General features: G+C 43.0%; 1 protein-coding gene across 4 annotated transcripts; it reads left to right on the top strand.

The window, feature by feature from the left end:
• Positions 1-4,515: 4,515 nt before the first annotated feature.
• On the top strand, positions 4,516-22,783 carry sun1b (Sad1 and UNC84 domain containing 1b). Of its 4 annotated transcripts, none has more exons than XM_058049384.1 (23): positions 4,516-4,963; positions 7,567-7,664; positions 13,430-13,624; positions 13,694-13,941; positions 14,541-14,810; positions 14,885-15,019; positions 15,107-15,235; positions 15,769-15,852; positions 16,229-16,339; positions 16,455-16,574; positions 16,659-16,752; positions 16,830-16,888; positions 17,077-17,252; positions 17,892-18,155; positions 18,239-18,331; positions 18,719-18,804; positions 18,886-19,030; positions 19,122-19,436; positions 19,934-20,018; positions 20,292-20,407; positions 20,488-20,655; positions 21,252-21,344; positions 21,439-22,783. In XM_058049384.1, exons 2-23 carry the CDS (start codon positions 7,582-7,584, stop codon positions 21,553-21,555), a joined length of 3,186 nt encoding a protein of 1,061 aa, XP_057905367.1. In that variant the 5' UTR covers positions 4,516-4,963; positions 7,567-7,581; the 3' UTR covers positions 21,556-22,783. The 4 variants fall into 4 exon arrangements, with proteins under 4 accessions (XP_057905367.1, XP_057905366.1, XP_057905368.1 ...); XM_058049383.1 differs by lacking the exon at positions 4,516-4,963 and adding an exon at positions 5,039-7,243; XM_058049385.1 differs by lacking the exons at positions 4,516-4,963; positions 16,229-16,339 and adding an exon at positions 5,039-7,243.
• The last annotated feature ends 275 nt before the right edge of the window (positions 22,784-23,058 follow it).

Genomic DNA, 23,058 nt, shown 5'->3' on the forward strand with positions numbered 1-23,058 from the left:
ATCTGTTTGGTACTTTTGCAGGATATCGGATCAACTGGACAAAAAGTGTTTTAATGCCGGCTCGTGTAGATGTTCTGACGTCCTTGTCTAATCTTCCATTCAAAATCTCCCTAGATAAATTCACCTACTTAGGGATAGAAGTGACAAGAGAATACACCTCTCTCTTCCAAGAGAACTTTCCGCCCTTAATTGAAAGTCTGCGCTCTAAATTGCTGTTCTGGGACGCACTTCCAATTTCAATGATCGGAAGAATAAACGCAATCAAGATGGTCTTTCTCCCACAAATACTATACCTGTTCCAAAATATTCCAATATTCCTTAAAAAATCTTTTTTTAAACAATTAGACTCCATAATTACACCCTTTTTGTGGGGACATAAATCCCCTAGAATCGGTAGGAAATATCTCCACAGACTAAAGTCTGAAGGAGGATTAGCTCTCCCAAATTTTCTGTTTTATTACTGGGCCTCAGCACTCAAGAATTTTATTGTTTGTCTAAATACCACAGAGTCCCCACCCAATTGGCTAATAATGGAACAGGAAGACTGCCATCCACATTCACTAGCCGCAATTCTGTTAGCACCAATTCCGATCAGTAGATCATTATACAACAATAACCCTCTTATCCACAGCATGATTCGCATTTGGAAACAAATTAAAGCCAGTTATAACCTAAATTCTATATCTCCTGCCCTACCCATAGATAGAAATCCTACTTTTGCCCCGTCTGGTCTGGGGGGAAGCTTTGCCAAATGGAGTCAGAAAGGTATAAAATGTGTTGGACATCTATATATACAGGGTATCTTTGCCTCATTCTCTCAACTACAGCATACATTTGGATTGGAAAATAATTCTTTCTTTCAATATCTGCAAATTAGGGATTATATACGTAAACATATGGAGGACTTTCGGAATGAGTCAAAAACATTAATAAATGAGTGCCTGAAATTGACAATAGACGAACCAAAACTGATAACACGCATCTACAAAGCCCTCCTGTCAATGACTCCCTCTCCAGCTCATATACATAAGCATAAATGGGAGAAAGAATTTGGCGAAACGATTACGGAGGATCTCTGGGATAGTGCACTTGAAAAGATTAATACATGTTCGCACAGTGCCAGACATTGCCTTATTCAATTTAAAATTATATACATGCTCCATTTCTCAAAGGAAAAACTACACAATATATACCCAGATGTCTCGCCTATCTGTGACAAGTGCAAATCTTCGAAGGCAACTCATCTTCATAGTTATGCACTTTGCCCCAAAATATACTCTTTTTGGTCTGGTGTTTTTGATATAATGTCCAAGGTTTTGGGGATTGTGTTAAAGCCAGAGCCTTTGCTCATCATCCTTGTGGTTTCTGAATCCTTTCAAATGTTAAATAAGGCACAACAATGTTTCATTTCATATGGTCTCATTATAGCGAAAAAACTGATTCTAATGCTATGGAAAGGTGTAAGTGTACCATCAACTAAGATGTGGCTAGAGGAGTTGACGAACACACTCCATCTGGAAAGAATAAGATATATCTTGAAAGACAGACTTCAACATTTTGAAACATCGTGGCAACCTTTTGTTCAATATCTTGTAAATACAAATCAAGCTCAATGATGAATGTAACATGTACTACAAGATTCAAGTGAGGTTTTATATGGGTCCTCAACGGGGAGGGGGGGAGGGGTGGGCTGGCAACCTGCTTTGTTGTATTGATGTTATGTTTGTATATTATGTTTTGTGTTCTGAGTTTGTATTTTGTATATTTGTGTTATAAAAAAAAAACCCAATAAACATACATGGGAAAAAAAAATGCAGCCAGTGTATCAATACTTTTCTGACCTCAAAACGACTTGATAGCGTCTTGTTTTTGTCATTCCGGTGTCTGCCGCTAGTTGGCGATGTCGCGCACTTACTGACTTGTTCTATGGTTACACGCACACGTGACACGGGAACTGTAACTGAAACACGTTAGCGCAGCGCCATTCAAACCATTTCGCCCATTTGATTCAAACAGTCCTCCGTTCAGGGGAGTCGGGAACTGTCAACTTTTTTGTTTTTTATTTTTATCGGTGGACACAAAGGACTTATAACGGGATTACAGTGGACACTCGGAGTGAGTCAGCGTAAGTACTGAAATAAGTATGTTTATATGTATGTTATGTTATTATAAATGTCTTATCTGTGCTGTTTGCACTGTGGATCGATTGGCTGCTGCTTGTCTCTTTTATAAGGGAGCCTGTTCAAAGTGGTGGTGAAATGTCAGTTGCAAATATATTTGGCACTTTGATATGTTAGAACATTAACCCCAAATCGACGTTACCAAACTGTCACTGCAATATTTGTTTTACACGGTAAACATTTGTTCCTGTGGCGGTGACACGAAAATAGGGCGAGTTTGAACAAGCAAAAAGTGGACGACAACTAAGTTAGTCACTGGCACAGACAGAAGTAGAGCCACAACAAGACCACTTCCGGATGATGCGCTAGGATGTGACGTCATCGCAGGAGAACTCTTGCAATATACCATAAAAACACCGTGGATAGCTTTTACAGCACAAAGGCAGTAGAAAGGAATACTAGAAATGTGTACTGTGATTGTTGAGTAACGTTCATTTATTTGTGTCGTATGAATTGAGGCCGTCAGTGTATTGTTCCATGTGGTGACTTTAAGGTTTCGACCTATATGGATTTGACGTGTATGTGCTGGAAAAGTTTAAAAAAAACTTCGTTAACAGAACTGGGCTGTGAACTTTCTTGTTTGGTGCTTGACAGAGCAGCGCGCCTTTTTGTCTCTGACGTCACATAAGCGAAATGTATCACACGTGTCCACCAGGGGGCGCCACTTGCAAGCTCTTTAACGTGTTTAAACGTCAACATGTTGTACTTGTATTTTGGGATGAAATCTTGTGATGTAATGTAAATGTTGGTTTCCCTACTATGCCTTTGATGGTCACTTTGTTTGGACTGCTCTTCTGGGGGCAAGCTCAGGAGGTAGACCGTAAGGTTGGGGGTTCGATCTTCCCTCCATCCAGCCACTGTTGTGTGCCCCTGGGCGAGACACTTTGTACCTGTGAATGAATAGTGGATTCACTTCACCGTGAAGTGTGCTGAGTACCTTGGAATTGCTATATATTTCCATTATTATTCATAATGATCCTGCTATGGTGGGTGTTTGTGATTTTCATTTGACTTGGCAATGTCTGATTTCTTAAACCGCAAAGTAGGTTAGTAACAGATGCTCCAATACAGTGGTACCTCAGTTAACACCCACCCGGGTTAACACACTTTCCGGTTAGCATCCTAAATTTCCCCTTGGCTTGGCCCACTTCTTTAGTATCCAAAATACCATCCGGTTTGTTTAGGTTGGCCGAAAACAGAATCTTGCGATGCTTGGATGTGATCGTGCAATGCATTGTGGTGCCATCTTAGGACAGAGGTGTTTGTTTATGCAAGAGTTGTAATGGTCATGGTTTTATTTCATTTGAACATGCATCGGATTACAATTGAGTGCATCACATAATCAGTTCACAGTTCCACATTCCAAAAGGAGTAGGAAGGAGAAATCTTACCCCTCCATCTGGTACTTTTACAATCAGTAACTGTACATTTGTTCACTTCCTGCTTTCCTAATATAATTATTTTTAGTTTTTTTAACTTTATTTTATTATTTTATTTTATTGTCACGTACCGAAGTACGAGGTGATATGACCATACAATGACATAATGGGTACCATAGTAAGTGTCAATATAGTGATATATATAGCACATCATGACTGGTTCAAGACTCTTCATCCTTGTATTTAGCAAACATCAACTGCTTGTATTGTTTCTTGAATTTGCAAGCAGTTGATGTTTGTTAAAGTTGTAGAACGATATATGATGTACCAAAGACATGGCCCACACAAAAGAGAAAGGCATTGGACCCTACTGAGAAGGCCGTGGTCATTCCAGAGAAATGTAAATGTGATGGTATGATAATTTTGATTTATTTTAAAATTATTGTTCATGATGTGTTTTTGGGTGTCTGGAACGAATTAGTTGGATTTACATTATTTTGTGTGGGATCATTTGCTTTGGTTTGAGTCAGCTTTCATGATGTTAACCAAGGCACTTGGATGGATCCCCTGAAGGGTTTGTGTTAAGGTTGGGCGATGCTGCACTGTTGCTATTGGTCTGATACTAGATAAATATGTGGTCAGCCTACTGATATCGATAGGTTTGACTTGAAGTTTTCAAAATCATTGAATGAGTTACAAAGATTTATTGAGTTACAAAGAACTTATTTGTGAGCAATTTAAGAATTAATACAAACTGCCCCCATTCCCACCCCTCACCACAAAGTTACACCGGTAGAGTGTACTCTAAATGTCAGTAGTCTGACTTCTTCACCGAGATAAACAAATATGACGTCACACGACAATGGCGGCGCCCATTGTGAACGCAAAAGAGACTGATCTAAATTATACGCATCCGTATTAATCGGTGGTAGTAGGTATCACCTTTCATCTCAAGCCGCAAGTAAAGTAAATGTGTGTGTGTGAAACCGCGTGTGTTGTGCTGCAAGTAAATATGTGTGTGTGGAGCTGCGTGTGTTGTGCTCCAGCAGCTGTCATTCGTACTTGGCTCGTCCAATGGAGTCGCAGTGAGCAGCCGAGCGCCGAGTGGGAGGATCGGCAGCCATCCTTGTGGCTTTGTTCCGCCCGGGAAGCCATTTTGGAAAATCAGTTTGTTGTGCACTACTCGCGTATCACTTACATACGCACACACACACATACACACTGAATACTTTGGCACTTTCCCGACTGGAATCATCGCATTGAAGAGCAGCAAGTTCCTCAACCGGAACAAGAGATTTGTTGTTTTTTTTAAGTTGGAATACCGGAAGAAGTTTTCTCATCGTCACAAGTGGATCTTGTCCTCTTGCTGAAGGATGGTAGCATACACGGACTCCTATTCCACGGGCAAGTTGGCATGCTAAAATGCTGCGAATGCTTTATTTTGACAGGAATCTCATCCTTGCCGCGCTCCTTTACCCATTCAGGCTTTTCCACGGTCCAAACATAGTGGCCGTATTCCCCAAACGAGCTTTGCATCATTTCCTGTATGAAATAACAACGCACATCTGTAACAACACATTGCAACTGTGCATTGCTGCAGCAGGAAGTTAATGTGCGTCCTCTAAATGCATGGCATCTAAATTTAGCAACGGAGCATTGCGGGAATGTGGCCGGCTTCTATGGTCTTTTTGGACAGCCACTCTGCAGCTGTTAGCTCGGTCAAATGTGCCCGTTGAAGCGGGGCCACCGATGCGACGGTTGGTGTTGGGCCACCGAGTCGCAGGTGGTTTGGCGTAAAGGAGCTAGCAAAGATGACGTACAGAGCACGTGCAGCACGTTTTTACCCAACAGGAACGCTTGTGTGCATGTCCGAATGTCTGAATTAGCCGCCTTCAACCTGTCTCTTATTGTATACAAATAACTAAACAAAGAGTCCGGACACAGCTTTCTTGCTGATTAACGTTGGTGGTGACTGCAGTGTATTGTGGTTGGCAATGAATGCAATCATATTCACCACATCAGTAGATGGCCCTTAACAAAAAAATCTAATCCTGGCTCAATTAGGAAGCCACCCTGGCTTTTAGATCTCTGCTCCAGATTATCCTTCTTTTTGGGCTCAATCGTCCAGATTTGAAACAATTATGGGCTGAGACTGGAGCAGTGGAAAAAAAACCCTTCTGTTTGTTTGCATACTCGGCTGCACCCAATTGAAAATCCCCAAGAAATCGTGAGTAAGGAAAAAGTTCCTTTCTGTGAGGAATGTGTAGTTATGTCGGCAGAGTGCGAAGTCCCCCATGATGTCAAATCTAAAATCCACCCAAAATCCAATCCGACCCTGAAAATAGGCAACTGTTGTAAGTGCTGTTTAAACAATGTCAAAAAATGGCAACCTTTGTTTACATGACAATGGTGTATTAAAGACAGTATCATGTGAGATAGTGTTCTTAGAACACTGAGTTAGTTTTGGTCTTTGACCAGTGGGGAGACATTACTCGCATAACTGCAATTCCCAACCCAAATATACAGCAATTACTGTGAACAACAGGCTCGTAAAAAACAAAAAGAAACAAGAGGATGTGTTTCGTGGTGAATCACACTGTGATTATAAAGCTCCTCCTATAAAGTAAAATATACTTTTAAATTGACATTTTCAACCCACCTGGCAGTTGTATTGCAGTGTAATTAGGCCTGTCATGATAGCAAATTTTGCAAGACGATAATTGTCCAAATTATTGCTGATATTGATTTCTCTAGACTATTGAACATTGTCATTGGAATCTGAAGACCACGCAGAAACATGTCAAACAATTGTTCCCCAAAGTGTGTTATTAGAAAAAAAATATCAGAAAACCGAAACATATTTCTTATCATGGACACTATGTTGTATTTCTGATAATGGATCAGCATCACTTTTGTTATTGTCAGAATGTTGACCAAATTTTTTTTAAAAATAACCCCGAAATAGTCTGAAGTTGACAGTTTGTCAAAACAGACATCAGCTCATTTGCATATCCACTTTCTTGATTGACTATTAGCAACATAGTGTGTAGAATATGCTGTTTACCTTTAATGAGGTGTGACCAAGAGACTGAATGACTGACCGGAGCCTTTCACTCTGTTCATTCGGCTATATAACCAAGGTGTTGAGACAGAGAACCATGTTGTCATCCAGCCTGTTTGGTAGAGAGGAGGAAGACAAACATGCATTCACATGTCAATATATTGAGGCCAGTAAAATAATAATTTTGTATTTGTTGTGCGGTTAATTGATTAGATTATCATGCCAGGCCTATATGTTATCAGTCCCCAACTTTCAGGCTTAAATTTCTTTGCTTTTAGTGTGCTAAAGCCTTCATTTTTTCCTGTATGCTGCCTTCATTGGAGCAAATGACATCTTATCTGCTTCCGTTACATGGATATGCACACAGTATTATTTACTTTGAAGGCAGGCCTCACTGTGAGAAGAGCAACTCGACTACAGTACTTTCCCGCCCATTTGCCTTAAAAAAAAAAAAACTCAGTCCCACCCCCGTTTCATAACACTGTCTTCCCTGTGTGTGGAGCTCACACATGTAGTAGCTCCAGCGAGGAGACGGCTCGAGGAGTAAGAGGATCTACCCGCCTGACTGCTGTGACCAGAAGGGGACGAGTTATTGATTACGCTCAGCCAACATGCAGGAAGAGGTTAGGACACATTGTTGCGTTGCCGGTCTTAAGAGAATGTCGGGCGTACATGAGCTGTTGTCTCGTTTCCCTGGACATTGTGCCTCAGCATAGCAGCAGAAAGCAGTTAGCAATCAGGGAGTTCATTTCTGCAAGTTTAATGGGGCATTTTCTATGTCATTTACACAATGAAATCAAAGAGACAGGTTGAAGAAGGCGGTGCATATATATATGTGTGTGTGTGTGTGTGTGTGTGTGGCGAGCGTCTGGATATGAGTTTGTGCTTATCTCCGTGCACCGTGTCAGCGTGGGCTGACCTATCCCTTGCATCCTAACTCTTGCAGTCTAAACAAAGAAGAATGACCATGGATTTTTCCCAACTGCACACATACACGCCGCCACAGTGTGCTCCAGAGAACACCGGCTATACCTACTCCCTCAGGTGAGAACTCGGTGCTCTGCCACTCGCAGCATCGAACAGCGAGCCCTCTTTGGTACATGTCAGCCGGGGGTTTAACGGGGGGAAATCTGCCGGGCTTAGCCGCTGCTTATTCGCTTACGGCGTTATTTGAAGTGGAAATATTTTGTGTATTGCTTTTAGGATTCAGCTTGCTTTGACAGATTAGAAACTTCCACACAGAAATGGCAACACTTGGGTTGTCTTCACCCTTGCCAGGATTCAATGCCCCACTAAAAGTTATTCTGGTTTAATTTGTTGCTAACTTCCCACTCATATTGTTTTGTTTTTTTTTAGTTTAGCCATGCATTGTGCGGGTGTGGTCGACACATTGCCTAGAAGGTCTGCATGTAGAAGAATGCTGTTTGCTTGTGGTGGTGGTGGGGGGCGGGGGGGGGCTCCAGGTCAAAAACTATCCCCCTTTTGCTTTAGGGTGTAGAAACATCCCATTATTCAAGTGAAAGTATGAAAGCACCTTGTTGAGAGAGGGGAAAAAAAGTTGCGTCTTGAGCAAGGACTTGTTATTAAATTTATAGCTTGTCACAGAAAAATGTACAATGAAAGGAACATTTTCACGTAATCCAAGCTAGCTCATAACACCTTGAAAGTAAGATCATGCGCCCTCGTGTACACGACCTGATGTCATTCATGTTCAACAGACAGACGCTAGAAGAATTTAATTGTTGATCAACATTCCTGCACATTAACGCTGCTGTCTTGCATAGTCGCTGACAGGTTTCATTCGTGTGGTGGAAGGAGTGTCAATACACAATATTTGGTTTAGGACGACGAGCTGAGACAAGGTTATGACATTTCCTTTATGAAAAGTGCAATGGAAACAATCTACTAATATAATGTTCCACCCTTCTGCGCTCTTCTGTGTTTGTGATTCACCTCCTTTGGGTATGTTGGTGTTACAGCACTCTGGAATCCGCCAGGTAGACTAGAACAAGCTAATCGTGTTCCTTTTGACTACAGTCAGCTGAGACTCTATTAATGAACCTCACGGTCACAAACATGGCCCTGATCCTGGGATTAGACTAAGTTTGTGCTTCCTCGCCAGCCATGTCAGGCACGCTGCCAAGATGTGTGAAGAACATAAAGTGTAAAGCTATGTCCACTTGCACGCTTTAAGTTAGATGGATCTTTCTCTCAATCATGCGTGCTAATAGGAGCAATGGAATTCATTGTGACTAAGACTATTTGATGGCTTTGGCTGTGTGGATGGCTTTGTTGGGATTCTTTTGGTATGTTTTATACTTGTTACATACAGTGCTGCCTTGGTTAACATCATTCATTGTGACTCTAACCAAAGAACATTTCCAGATTCCCCAAATGTTTCATAGACAATAATTAGTTTAAAAAAATGATTCAAAAATAATTACAAATGGACAACTGACATGACTCGTTTTGTTTGCGGAAAAAAAAAACACAAATGCACCACGTGTGATCAAAGATGGCGGATAAACAAACCAAACTGCATATGGACGTTGAATTGGGGACACTGCTAGGTGCGTGTGTGTGTTTAGACTGGGGCCATTGTGTGTTGTGTATGTGTTGCCCACAGCGAATGGCTGTGTGGATGGCTTTGTTGGGATTGTTTTGGTTTGTTTTATACTTGTTACATACAGTGCTGCCTTGGTTAACATCATTCATTCTGACTCTAACCAAATACAATTTCCAGATTCCCCAAATGTTTCATAGACAATAATTAGTTTTAAAAAATGATGCAAAAATAATTACAAATGGACAACTGACATGACTCGTTTTGTTTGTGGAAAAAAAAACACAAATGCACCATGCGTGATCAAAGATGGCGGATAAACAAACCAAACTGCATATGGACGTTGAATTGGGGACACTTCTCGGTGCGTGTGTGTGTTTAGACTGGGGCCATTGTGTGTTGTGTATGTGTTGCCCACAGTGAATGTGTTACGATGGACAGAGTCAGGTGACCGAGACTGTTGGCCCATCTGTTATCAGCGCTCAAAAGAACAGTGACAGGTTTGTGGTCCAGTAGAACCACTAGTCCGTCTCATTCAAATGCACTGGGCGCCATGATCCTGTGATTTACACACCTTAGTTAATAATACATAGACTGTACTTTATTGGTGATTTCTATTGCTTTTCCTCAGAAATTCTATTTGTAATTTAAAACCTCTGATAATGTTCCATTCTTTTCTCCTCCACTTCTGCGGGAGCTCCACCCGGAGGACACCCAAGGCCTTCCCAGGCCAGCTGTGAGACATAATGATTTTTGTGCTATTTACCTGCCAGAGTAAATGTATATGTAAGGCGGAATTAGCTACTGTTAAACCATCAAGGAGGAAGATTGCAACACGCATGGAGGATGTACAAAATAGTCTGCAAATGCAACAAATGAAAAAATTGACATTTTACCCGGACTTAACACCACCTAAACATACGAGACTAACGTAAGCGGCCGTAGGATTTGTTTGCCATAACAAAGAACCAGTCTATGGCTTGAAAGTCTGCACGTCACACGCATAGAATTTCACAAATTTAAACAAAAACTATTATATATTTTTTTTATATGCATTTGACTTGCCTATCGCCCTTTGTGTAGTAACAGCAATAAGTGGTGCCAGCCACTGATAGACGGGTCAATAACACTGCCCCATCCATGCCCACTGAAAGCAAGAGCAAGGCAAATCATACTTGATGCTGTGGCTCAGCGGTGTTTCCCGCCATGAGCGATGGAAGTGTTGACAGTATGCTTATCAAGCTGTCTCAAGAAAGCATCAGTAGCTTCACTCAAAGAGAGACAGATTGGGAAGGCAACCAAGAATAAAAATAAAACTACTGTGAACAAAAGCTGTATAAATCAGAGGCCCATATTTATGCCAAGTCAGAAATTAGGAAGCCACAACTCCAGAATGCGACCCAAACATGAGTGTTGTTTGTGATTGACTTACCACCGTTACAGTTGTTGTTTTCACTGACATGTGCCTCGAGGGGGTCCATCCCATGTCATCTGTGTGCTGCCATGCCACGAAGGAAAGTCAGTGGGAGGGGAAAACGAGGGAAGAATGGAATGATCCTAATCTGTGCCAAATTATACCCACCCACAGAGAGTTGGATGGAAATATAGCCGCCCTCAATATGAGTCTCTCTCTTGTAAAACTCTAGTAAACATGAGCCTCTGGAACTTACTGGGTCTTTTCTTGCTCTGCTGCAGTTTTGGGAAACAAAACAATCCAAGAGTTGCTTTCTCGAATATCAGTGTCCAGTGGTGCCTTGCTGAGGGCCATTAATGCATCCCAGGAGGACCGACTCAATCCAAAACAGGGCGCTTTTCCACTCCAACTCTTGGCTGAAAATACGATACTGGCTACAGTAAAAGGTGTATGCATCTTACATCACAAGGCGCTTAATGAAGGTGGTAACTGTTTTGTGTATCACGAGATTTTGTCTTGGGTGTGTGATCCAAGATGGCTGCATAAACAAACCAAGCAGCACACATAGAGCAGTTGGTTATGCATAGCATGTTGCACGCTGATCAGGTGGGCATTTTGGAGTGAGGTGCCACTGTAGTCGTAAGACATATGGATTTTGATGAATGGTACACTGACTTAGTGCAGTGGTGCATGCAGTGCAAATGGCCGATTGTGTGCATCATGCATGCTCTGAAATCGGGACTGTGTTTTTGCATTGGCTATGTAAAGCAGGCAGCATGTGAGTGGGTGTGACGTTCACCAAACATGGTGTCGGAGGTGTAAAATCACCAGAAGCTATTTCACTTTGCCTTCCTCGTGGAGGGATTGGTTCTTTGCGAAGTGGACGAGCTGGTTTAACAAGCCTGTGGTTCATTTGCATAAGAAGAAAGAAATATTGTCTTAAAAACAAGAAAGCGAGTGAAGTGCATGGTGTTTATTTATTTATTGAGGCCATGTTTTGCAGTCATTTGTCATTATGCTGATTCATAGGATCTATTGATCCACTTCCTGCCTGTTCCTCCTCGCTCCACCTGCTGCCTGACTCTGAAGTAAAACAAATCATTCCATCCGACACTCGGAGAGTCATGTGACGCAAGAAAGCTGGCAGAGCCCACTTGAGTGTGGGAAGGGTATCAAAGCTTGGTGGTTATGCAAGGAGAGATTCCTGGAAGCTGATTGTCCGCATGCAAGCAAGAGTTTTTATTGTCTATCCTCCATGTCCTTCATCTCCAATCTCTATTTATATCATGCATGTGGGAGTCTGTAGCAATAGCAAACATGTCCATTTAGATGCTGAGACTGCAAGCCAATTAGCAACTGAGTGAAGATTTTCTGTTTGTCCTGCCGTGTTGTGGATGACACGGGGTAGTACAGCACTAAGGCACTTCTGAGGGACAAGTGATTTGAGAATGCTGAGTAAACGCGAAAGCACATAATTGGATGTAGGTGGGCGTGCGTAATCCTCAGGATTTCAATTGGAGGGGTGGTGCACCGACAATGTCGGAGGTTTGTTAAACACCGTGTTATGATTATGATGGATGGACTGACGGGGGGCCAGTTGGCTGGCTGGCTTGGTGGATTCTTTCTGTTGATTCCTTTGATCAAAGGTGAGAGTTATTGTATCAAATAGCGTGGTGCGATCATGTGACGTACACTCTTTGATTCGATCCCTGTGCTGCGCTGCATGCACGCACCTGTGCATGTGATTGTGTCATTCTTCCCACCCCCTTGCTGTCCCAAAACGTTTTCCAGCAAAGGCCACATTGTGAGAAATAAAAGGATGCAACTTTGCCACTTGGAAGTTTTGTAACAGATATGCTAAGAAGTTGTATATATTTCAAGATGTCAGCTTTGATACTGTCGTCCCTCGTTATGGTGGGACCACGATCAAGGATTTTCCACAAAGTAGGATTAAACAACAAATTTTCCATGTTTTGTATGACTTTGAAAAAAGTACCTTTTTTCTTGAATATTTATCCTCTACACTACTTAAATTTCCATTTGAGTTTTACAACTTTCCCTCATGGATATTTTGACTTTATTGTTGTACAATCGCCCCACATTCCAAAAACATGCTAGGTTAATTTGCAACTCCAAATTGTCCATAGGTATGAATGTGAGTGTGAATGGTTGTTTGTCTATATGTGCCCTGTGATTGGCTGGCCACCAGTCCAGGGTATACCCCGCCTCTTGCCCGAAGACAGCTGGGATAGGCTCCAGCCCCTCCGCGACACTCATGAGCATAAGCGGTTGAAAATGAAAGAATGAATTATTATTATTATTATCATGTTAGTTGGATGAATACATGGATTGTTACAGTACTGACAACCCTGCGTGTTTTTACTCATGTCCATTACTTGAGCGGTGCATCCGTGGTCCATAATGGTCTCTGTGTGTTTGCTTGGTGCTGTGTGCTTCAGCGCTGTGCCAGGTGGGTGTGGCCGCGTGAGTCATTGCAGCGTGATGCGTGCCAACTTTATATTGACAACTTTCACGTTGCCTTTCCACTTCCATGCCACGGTGCCTTTTGGAATTCGCAAATCGAGTAGTTTTACTTTCAGTGAGTTTGCATACTGTTTGGATGTTTACGTAGCTCTACCTACTGTGTTGTCTTCCTTTTTGCTTGTGAGTGAGTCACTTCCTGTTCTATCTCCTGCCAGCTGCAGTGAACGATAGCCTGACAGCTACGCGTTGGCATGTCCTGGGTTTTTTGTTGTTTTTTTTGAGTGGAAAAGGAGGGCTCCTTGCTAACTTTTCTCTTTCTTTCTTCTTTCTCTTCTCCTGCTTCCCCAGCTCCAGCTACTCAACAGCAGCGTTAGAGTTTGAGAAGGAGCACCAGATTGCTCCTGTGTACGAATCGCCCAGAATGTCACGGCGGAGCCTGCGTCTGCAAACCAGCAGCAGTCACCATGGCAATGACAGCCTGGTTGACTACACACGGAACCAGAACCAGAGCCACAGCAGCTACACGACCAAAAGAGAATCACGGTGAGTATTCATACACTTGAGTATCTGCAGACAGAAGCCATATTAAGTTGTTTCGGTTCTCTCTGCCAGGACCCTGCGGAGTCGAAAGCTGCAGGCCACTTCCAACTCCTTGTCGTTGTCCCTGAGCCCGGCTGCAACTCCGAGAAAAGCCCTCAGCTTCTCAGCAGTTAGTACGCCCATTAACAGCAGCAGAAGCATCGAGGAAAGCAACACTGCGTCTGATGCCTCAGTGAACACGAGCGCGATGGACCAGACTCACTTGAGGCAGCGCACCATCACTACAACCACAACCACTACAACCGTAGATGGCATCTGGGGTCAGTTGCCGGTGATGCACATTCAGTATAGAAAATGTGGCGTACAATCATGGCAGTATAATGAGGCCAGCAAAATTATGCAATTATTTTGCATTTATTCTGTGATTAATTAATTTTAACCATGGAAAACCGTGGTTAACCAAACAAAATATATGTATTTTTTGTCTAAATTTAGCATTTTCAAGCATTAAAATCGGTCAATTAAATAGAATCCAACTATAAGACATTGAGGTCACATTATGTGTGTAGTACACTGGCCACTAGGTGTCAGCATTATTAGCTAGATGACATAATAGCCACCAGAAGTAGTATGAGTAATAAAATAAAAAAACAAAAACAACGAGGAACTCTCCCAATGCTAACTAACATGTGTGAGTCTAAATGATTATGTCTACTATTTTGGGAGTGTGAAGCTGACTATAGGGGTGTTATTTCATGTCTAGAGGGCTCTAATAGTGTTAAAAAGCATATATAGAAGTTTTTTTTTTATGCTCTTGCCATAATAGTGGAACTAGCATAGTAATTTTTTGTTCTTCTGGCATCGAGCAGTAACTGTACAACAATACATTGATTTTAAACTCTGCACATGCTCTTCTCAGGCAAAACCTCTCGCTCTGAGCACAGCTTATCAAGCATCAACGGCGACATCGGCGCGTCAAACTCTCACACGACCCTCGCCAACGGCTACATCTGCAAAGACTGCTCCTTTCACTCTCAACAAACGGACGCCCGCACCGCACTCTCCCTCTCGCATTCGTCACCCACATCGCAATCCGAAGACATCACAGATGCCGATGCGTTTTCCTGCTCGTCATCGTCACCTTTCACAAACATATACTCCAGGGACAGGAGTCGCAAAAGCAAGCCAGGTGAGAAATGTGCTTGTCACTGCTGGAAAGTTAAGGTATGAGGTCGGAACACTGAGTATGATGTTTCTACCCAGGCGTCCTCACTTCCGTGTCTAATACGTGTGTGCGCTTGAGCAAGAGTGTCCTGGCTCCTTTCGTGTCCGTCTTCACTGTGCTGTACAGCAGTGTGCTCTGGCTGTCTGCACGGACAAACGTCTCACAGGGACGAGGTAAACCACATGACTCCTTTTTTGTCTTTGGTGAAAGACGCCTACAGTAACTAATCATCAACACAAATTATGATGTCTCCATAATAGGTGTCTTTGCATCATGTACCGACTCCCTGAGACAGACGATATCCTCCAGTTTGTCTCAAGTGTGGCTGTTGAAGCAAAGCACCCTCGGCAGAATGACCGGCAACAGGTCTACACACTCTCAAGCACAAGGTAACAAACAGCACATTCTTAAAGGTTTGGAATTTTCTGGAGCACATGTCTTTCTCTTTCCTGTGCGTTCTGACGATATCAAAACAACGTAAAAGAAGCAGCTAAGAATCTGCCTGCTGAAAAAACCTCCAAAAAGCACCAGCAACGCTCCCGTTTCCATTATGTGAGCTTTATATTAACCAGGCCACAGCCATATTGTTAGCATCATTATGACCAAAATACTAAAAGTATTAAATGTTATCATAAATGTACCTGTTACTACATCCTCTCGGCATGGATATAGGCAGAAAAGGTGTGTCCCACGGGAATTAGCTGCCTCTTTTCATCTGTTTTTCTACAGTACCTTTAGAATGCACAGAAAACAGACGTGTGTGTTCATGTCTCACATAAGGAGTGTGGATGATGGGCAATAGTAAAGGATTTTTAGTGGTATTTTTTTCCATATCTATTTGATTATTCTTGAAATGTCTTCATTTTAACACAACACAATCTAATATGTACTCATTTTAATACAACAATACCATCTATTTCAGCTCACTCCAGCTTCTGTGGGAGCATGAATATAAAAGATCTGGCGAAGGAAGATGCGTCACACGTCAATCTCAATGGTTCCCTGTGTAAGCCTACACACACGCGCACACACACACACACACACACACACACGCATGCAAATTGCCTGTTGCCTGTTGTCTGCTGACTGACGAGTCCAACATGCGTGACCTGAGTGGGATTCATTCTGAACTGCTTTTACTGGTCAGAAGCCCGTCATTAGTGATTGATGATTCTTTTTTTCTATGAGTTAACCGTCCAAACTGACGCTTGGCTGCACACGCAACATCACAGCAATGATTCTACTCAATGTCCACATCCAGTTTGTTTGAAGACACGTTCCATTTGCGCTGTCTCCATTTCTTTTGCACGTCCTTGCACAACATGTTGAGTCACGCTTTTTTGGTTTTCTTTTTGTTTGCCATCAATCTTTGGCGCACGCAGGTGACGACTGTAAAGGCAAGCAGTATTCTGAGACACACACCGTCCTCCTCACACAGTCCTCCAGGTCACAGCGCCTGGCGGGGGCGCTGTGGAGCCTCCTGGCTTACACAGGTTGACCAGAGATGATTATTAGAATACATAAGCTTTAAAAAAATATATACATGAATAAATAAATTTAACCAGCTAATATATGCAGCGACTCCCATGTATGTGTGTCTGTTTCCAGGTCACTGCCTCCTCCAGCCTGGTTATTTAGTGGCGAGAGGGGCTTCAGCTTTGGGTTCAGGTGTTGGGGCGGTGACTCAAAGGATCCTCGCACTGCTGTGGATGACCGTAGCAGCACCAGGTCGGTCTTGTGTCCTCATACCCTCTTGTTTCTGAGACAACACATTATAATAATGTACATTTCCTTTTACTTGAATCCCCTCAGTGAAGGGGGGCCGGAGTCTGCTGTGGTTCCTTGCTACTGGGTGGTACCAGCTCGTGTCCCACGTGTGTCTATTCAACGTCTTCTTTCTGACACGGTAAGAGATACAACCTTCTTCCTCGTCTTCTTGCCCTCTTGTTGGTGTGTTTTGATGTAACAATGTGTTACTTTCAGATGCCTTCCCAAACTCTGGAAGCTTCTCCTGCTTCTTCTGCCCCTTCTGCTGCTCTTGGGTAAGTCAGCAAGGCTTTTTATACACTTACATTATAACCAGCACACATCCCAAGAGCATGCAACTAATCAGGAGACACATTGAGGTCAGCCTTTCTGGGCGTCTTGTCAACACTTGTAGTCCTGCTCCTTTGTGCTAACCCTGCAGAAAAAACATACTATTTTCTTAACTTCTTTTGCTCTCACACAGGTTTGTGGCTGTGGGGTCCGTCCACCGCTGTCCTGCTTGCGAACCTCACCGAGTGGCGTCCTTCCTCTCCCCTCACCTTCCTGTCCAACTTGGTCCCGGCCTCTGCTCCACTCCCTGCATCCAGAACCGAGTCTCCACTTGTTCAGACGCCAGCAACAGTTGTCTCTCAAGCCCCAGTAAGATGCGTAGCAGTGGTCATAGTAGAACGGTCGTCCCTCGTTTATCACGCTTAATTGGTTCCAGACCCAACCTTGAAAAGTAATAAGCTTTCCTTATTTATAAATACAATATTGTTGTAGTTGGAGCTTAGAAAACCGGTTTAAGACTTTCTGAATACATTATTAGAGACCTCTAGACACAGAATAACACCCCTATAGCAACCTTTACACTCCTATTACACAATATTGTAGACATAATATAGAGTCACACACACAAACACATCAATAGACAACCTTTTTATGACTTCCTAAGTAATGTTTTCAACATTTAGAACGCAGTAGTAATGAAATAACCCCGTCATTCCCTTTACACTCGCCGCCACAAACACAGTTTGGATGCAGCCATTACTGGGGTGATTAAAATGATGCTAACACTCATTGAGCAGTGACGCTGCTCATTTCCTGGAGAAGCATCCGTTAGTCAAAGCACCAACTCTGATGTCAACGTAAGCTGCCAAAAATGGTGCCCACAATGCATTGAGTGAAGACGTGCCCTATTAAGCCCCATCAGCGAGGGACGACTGTATTACTAAAAACAAATCATCTTGCCTTGTCATCTCTAGTTACTCAGGAGTTTTTCTTTTTTCTCCCCATCAGCCAATTGTTACCCCGAGTGTGGATTTGGAACGCCTTGAACGTTTAGAGCGCCAGCTCACCCTGTTGTGGGAACGAGTCCAGCAGAGCGACCAGAAGCAGGAGCAGCATCACACCAACATCGTGGGTCTGTACAACACCCTGAGGGAAAAGCTCCACACAGAGACCGACAGGGAGAAGCTGGGCCTGTGGGTGTCGTCCCTGCTTGAGCAGCGGATGGGCGCTCTGCGAGGAGAGCTCAAACAGGACAGCGCACTCAGGGTGCAGGTACACCCATCATTATGCCAGTTCCGGTTGCAGTGCCAGGTTACAAGAGCTTAGTTTGTCTTGACGGGGTTTTCTTCGTGCAGAGCGAGGAGCAGCTGAAAGTGCTTCAGGAGAGTCAGAGAACACGCTTATCTGATTTGGAATTGCTGCTCAGCGCTTTGGCTGCCAAGACTGAGGTATAAACACATACACACACACAGGTACACCTGCCAAGATTCATGCACTTTGCTTAATTATTAATGTTAACCTGGACAGATGATAATCAAATGGTGTGGTGCGTGTTGCTGGTGACATCTAGTGGTCAGTGTAGCACATTTCAATATCTTGTTACCTAAACTGTATTTCTATTGACTTATTTCGAACATTTTAATACTAGAAAATGATTAATTTAGGCCAAGGGTATGTAACGTTGGCTTAAATGTGCATTTTTGATCATTTTTTTTAATGACTGAACTTCTGAGGAAGCAATGTCGGAGCTGCGATGGCGGAGGAACGAGTGTATTTAGTGTATTAATGTATGTGTATTTTCTGTGCTGTGTTACATTGTATTCATTGTGTTGTAGGAGGTGCAACAGAAGCAGCGGACATATGAAGCGGAGAAAGAGAACATGGAAAAGGCGTTTGTCCCTCCAGTGCAAGACACCCTGAGGTACCAACACCACAGGATAATAAAAAGAAATCCTGAGTGCGTGTATTCCAGACAACCTAATGCGTGTCGTCTTTGCCTCAGCGTGGGCGTGCAGCAGGAGGACCACGATGCTTTGCTGGCAGAGGTGCAAAGACTTGAGCTGGACTTGGGAAGAATCAGGCAGGACCTGCAGGGTGTTATGGGATGTCAGGGCAAGTGTGAGCAGCTGGGCTCGCTGCAGGAGACGGTATGTTTGCAGCTCGTTTCCTTCACTGTGCACCTCCTTTAAAATTACACATTTTTCATAATGGTTTTGTTTTGATGTGACCTCCTCCCAGATAACAGCGCAGGTGTCCTCCCAAGTCTGTAAGGAGTTGCAGGCTCTGTTCTACGGTGGCGGCTCGTCAGGCGAGAGTCAAGGGGAGCTGCCAGAGTCTCTGGTCCTGTGGCTTTCTCAGCGCTACGTGAGCACGCCTGACCTACAGGCATGGCTCGCTGCGTTGGAGCAGAGCATCCTGAGAAACGTTTCCCTGCAGCTGGAGCTTCACCGAGCTCAGACCCTTGGCGAGGTGGAGTCCAAGGCCAAATCTTTTGCTCACACCGTGACCGGCTCCGTGCAGACTGCTGCCTCTGCTGAAGGACTGACAGAAGAGGTGATGGATATATACTAGACATGCACGATATCGTTTTTTTTCCAAACCGATACCATTTTGCTTCTCAGGACCAATATTGTACAGACTTAGGTTTGTACTGGAGATAAGAAGGACCAAGAGTTGACCAAATTACCTATTGATTTATCCTAATGAAACCTGACGACCATCAGGAGAAGCAGAGTCCAGAGCAAGAGAATTCAACTCCTGTGGCCCAGCAAGGTGCCCTGTATTGGGACACAGCTGGTGTGCCGCAATGGAGGGCAGTAGAGTGGCGTATAGAGCCGGTGTTCTTTTTGAGTGATTGACGGGGTCTCTGGAGCATTTGGTACAACTTGCATGCAAAATGTCTCCGAAACAGTAAATGTTTGTTTACAAGTGAGCTCAAGGGAAGCTACAACAACCTCATATTGGCCCTCTAATTATCAAACAGCCCGAATACACTTGATTAGGAGTTTGGCCTTAAATTGAATATTATTCTGCGTTTTTTTCCATCCCAGCAAGTAAAGCTGATTGTCCAGAATGCCTTGAAGCTCTACTCTCAGGACAGGACTGGTCTAGTGGACTACGCCCTGGAGTCCGGAGGTAAGAAAAGCCCCTGATCCTCATCAGCCGTCTGTAGTCAATCCAGTCTTATGATGGATGCAAGGATTAGCTTCCTTTCTTTCCATAAGTCATTAATATAATGTACTGCATGTCTGTCATGTCATGAGATGAAAGTGTTCATCTGACTCATCTGATATCACTCATTCATTTCTTGGTTTGCCTTTTTCTGCCCTGGTTTCCATAATGCATTCACTTGTGTGAAAAATGTGACGTATTGTGAATACCGGATGTAATTTTCATGTGTGTATGCAGGTGGCAGCATCCTCAGCACTCGCTGCTCTGAGACCTATGAGACCAAGACGGCCCTCATGAGTCTCTTTGGCCTCCCGCTCTGGTACTTCTCCCAGTCACCTCGAGTTGTCATCCAGGTAACGCCAAGTGTCGCTGGGTCAGCCTGATAAAATATGACATGTTCTGAAGTGCTTCTCCCCCGCCCCCCTTCTGCCAGCCTGACGTGTACCCGGGTAACTGCTGGGCCTTCAAAGGATCCCAGGGTTATCTCGTGATCAGGCTTTCGTTAAGGATCACGCCCACGTCCTTCTGCTTGGAGCACATCCCCAAAGCCCTGTCCCCGACTGGAAACATCACCAGTGCCCCCCAGAACTTCACAGTCTTTGTAAGAATAACAAAACAGGAACGGTCGTCCCTTGCTATATCACGGTTCAAATAGCACTCCCTCACTATATCACCTTTTTTCATAAAATTATGAATGAATCATGGCTGTGTATTGGTTGAATATGGCCTATTGTTAGTCAAAAAATATTGAAAGACAAGTTCTATGTAGTGTTGTGGTCACTAGGCATCACATTAGATGCCATTACCTTTCACACAGCATGGACACAGGCGACTGGCTCCCCACTCCAATTTCAATCAAGCAGCTAGTTAGCTTGATAGCTTGCTATGCTAGCAGTGGCCCTCTGTTATGTCCCTGCAGAGATCCTGTAACCTGTACAATTTGATGTAAACAGAGAACGGTAGGAAGGAAAGGTGACTATAGGGGTGTTATTTCATTATTATAGTGCTTTAATCATGCTAAAACACATATTTAGAAAGTCATTAATGGGTGTTTTGTGCTCTATGAAAATATTCCGTTATTCACTTAATGTGGTGGGGACTGGAACCAACGAACCGCCATAAACAAGGGACGACCGTATTTTTGTTTTATACATGGAAAAAATCAGCCATAATGTTTGGATGTTTGCTCGTGCACAGGGTCTGGAAGATGAGTATCAAGAGGAAGGGGATTTGCTTGGTCAGTACACTTACCAGGAAGACGGAGAATCAATGCAAACGTTCCCCGTTCAGGTACATTCAAGTGTGATACTCAGAATGCTGAATGACATTTTCATTGGGTGCGTGCCGGCATGAACAAACAAATTTCATCCCGTTTACCTTTCAGGAGCCGACTGACAAAGCCTTCCAGATCATAGAGGTGCGGGTGTTGTCTAACTGGGGGCACCCAGACTACACCTGCTTGTATCGCTTTAGAGTACACGGAGAGCCACGGCCTCAGTGAACGAACAACCACTACACACACGCCATACATACATATACTATATATATAAATATAAATCTAAAAAACACTCACTGTACATAGCTCTACCAACACCTGAAGTGACGACACTCTGAAGATCCTGGCGATGTTTTTAAAAGAATGACAAGGATGTGGGAATGGATGAACACAAGAATATTTGAGGGGGTGTTTTTCTCAAGACTTTCTTGCACTGAATCAACGCACGAGGGCACAAGACTCACCAAGTCCATTTGAAAAGGAAGTTGGACTTCTCGCATCCCATTCTGGTTTGGGGTGTGTTTATTATCATCCATAATAAATGTTTCTTTCATCTCATGTTTAGTTTTGGGTGGCTCGGCATCACGCATCGTCATAGATGTGACTCTTTTTTTTTTGCCAGAGGCTCTGAATGTGTTTCTACTTTTGGATGCAAGTCACCCTTTAAGCGTACTGCAGCACTACAAACCACTGACCTGACGAGCTCTGTACATTAGCCAGCATTGATAAAGCATATATATATGTGTGTGTGTGTGTGTGTGCGCGCGGACTTTGACGATTGCAGCCAGCATGTGGTTCTTCTTGACCCAATACTTTTTTAAAAAATTGTACATTTTCATGAGAGTTTTCTCTGAAAGTCATGTGCCTAGATCTCCCAATTGGCAATCACATTTGAAAGGTTCAGCTTGAATTCTTAATTTTTCTCAAGATAAAATGTTCCATCTCCTGCTTTCACATTTTCCTTTTATACCCAGACAGAATGTAATTTTTTTTTACATTTTATTGTCTATATAGATGGTATTTTATTGTACTTGCTTTTATCAGTGTTGATTTATATATATATGTATATATATAAACACACGTCCTTATTTGGCTGACCATTATTTCCTGTTTTTATTAAGTGTTTTGTTTTTGGGGGTTGATGTTTTGTAAGGATGCACTGCAGATTTTGGCATCAGTTTGTTTTTAAAAAAAAAAATCAGATTTTGATTGCAAATATAAGAGGAAGTCTAAAATATGTACAATTTTGTTTTTCACAGTCCTATTTATTAAGAAGTCGATTGGTGACTGATTCTGAGTTCATGCAATGTATATTTTGTCTAAAAGCTCTTCAGTGCATTTTGGAAGCATCTTGGGTTTGTTTGTTTTTTTTTAAAGAAATTGCTATTTTTGTTCTGTCATATAAGACAACTGCTTTGGAAGATATTCCAATAAAGAATTTAATTTTGAACAACATTGGATTGACTAGGAAATACATGCAGTTTATTATGTTCAGGTCAAATGCTTACCTCTAGTGGCTATTACGAAGACGACAATTTTTAACTAGTGCATAGAAAACCAGTAACGAGTCGCTGCATTTGTTTCCTAATTATAAATGACTCTTCCAGTATATTCCACATAAATGTATTTAATATCGAAGAAATGTGTAGAAGTGTTGACCCGGGGAGGATGAGCCGGTACACCGTCTTGCTAACGGCTACTCGGAGCAACTGCCGAACGGTCACTTTG

Source organism: Doryrhamphus excisus, chromosome 15 (genome assembly GCF_030265055.1).
Source record: "Doryrhamphus excisus isolate RoL2022-K1 chromosome 15, RoL_Dexc_1.0, whole genome shotgun sequence".
Taxonomy (NCBI): Eukaryota; Metazoa; Chordata; class Actinopteri; order Syngnathiformes; family Syngnathidae; genus Doryrhamphus; species Doryrhamphus excisus.

What these genes read in the sequence shown, in the direction of transcription:
- sun1b (XM_058049383.1), top strand. An exon ending in AACGTCTTCTTTCTGACACG is followed by an intron (nt 16,753 to 16,829) that starts GTAAGAGATACA and finishes TGTTACTTTCAG; the next exon opens with ATGCCTTCCCAAACTCTGGA. An exon ending in CACCTCGAGTTGTCATCCAG is followed by an intron (nt 20,408 to 20,487) that starts GTAACGCCAAGT and finishes CCCTTCTGCCAG; the next exon opens with CCTGACGTGTACCCGGGTAA.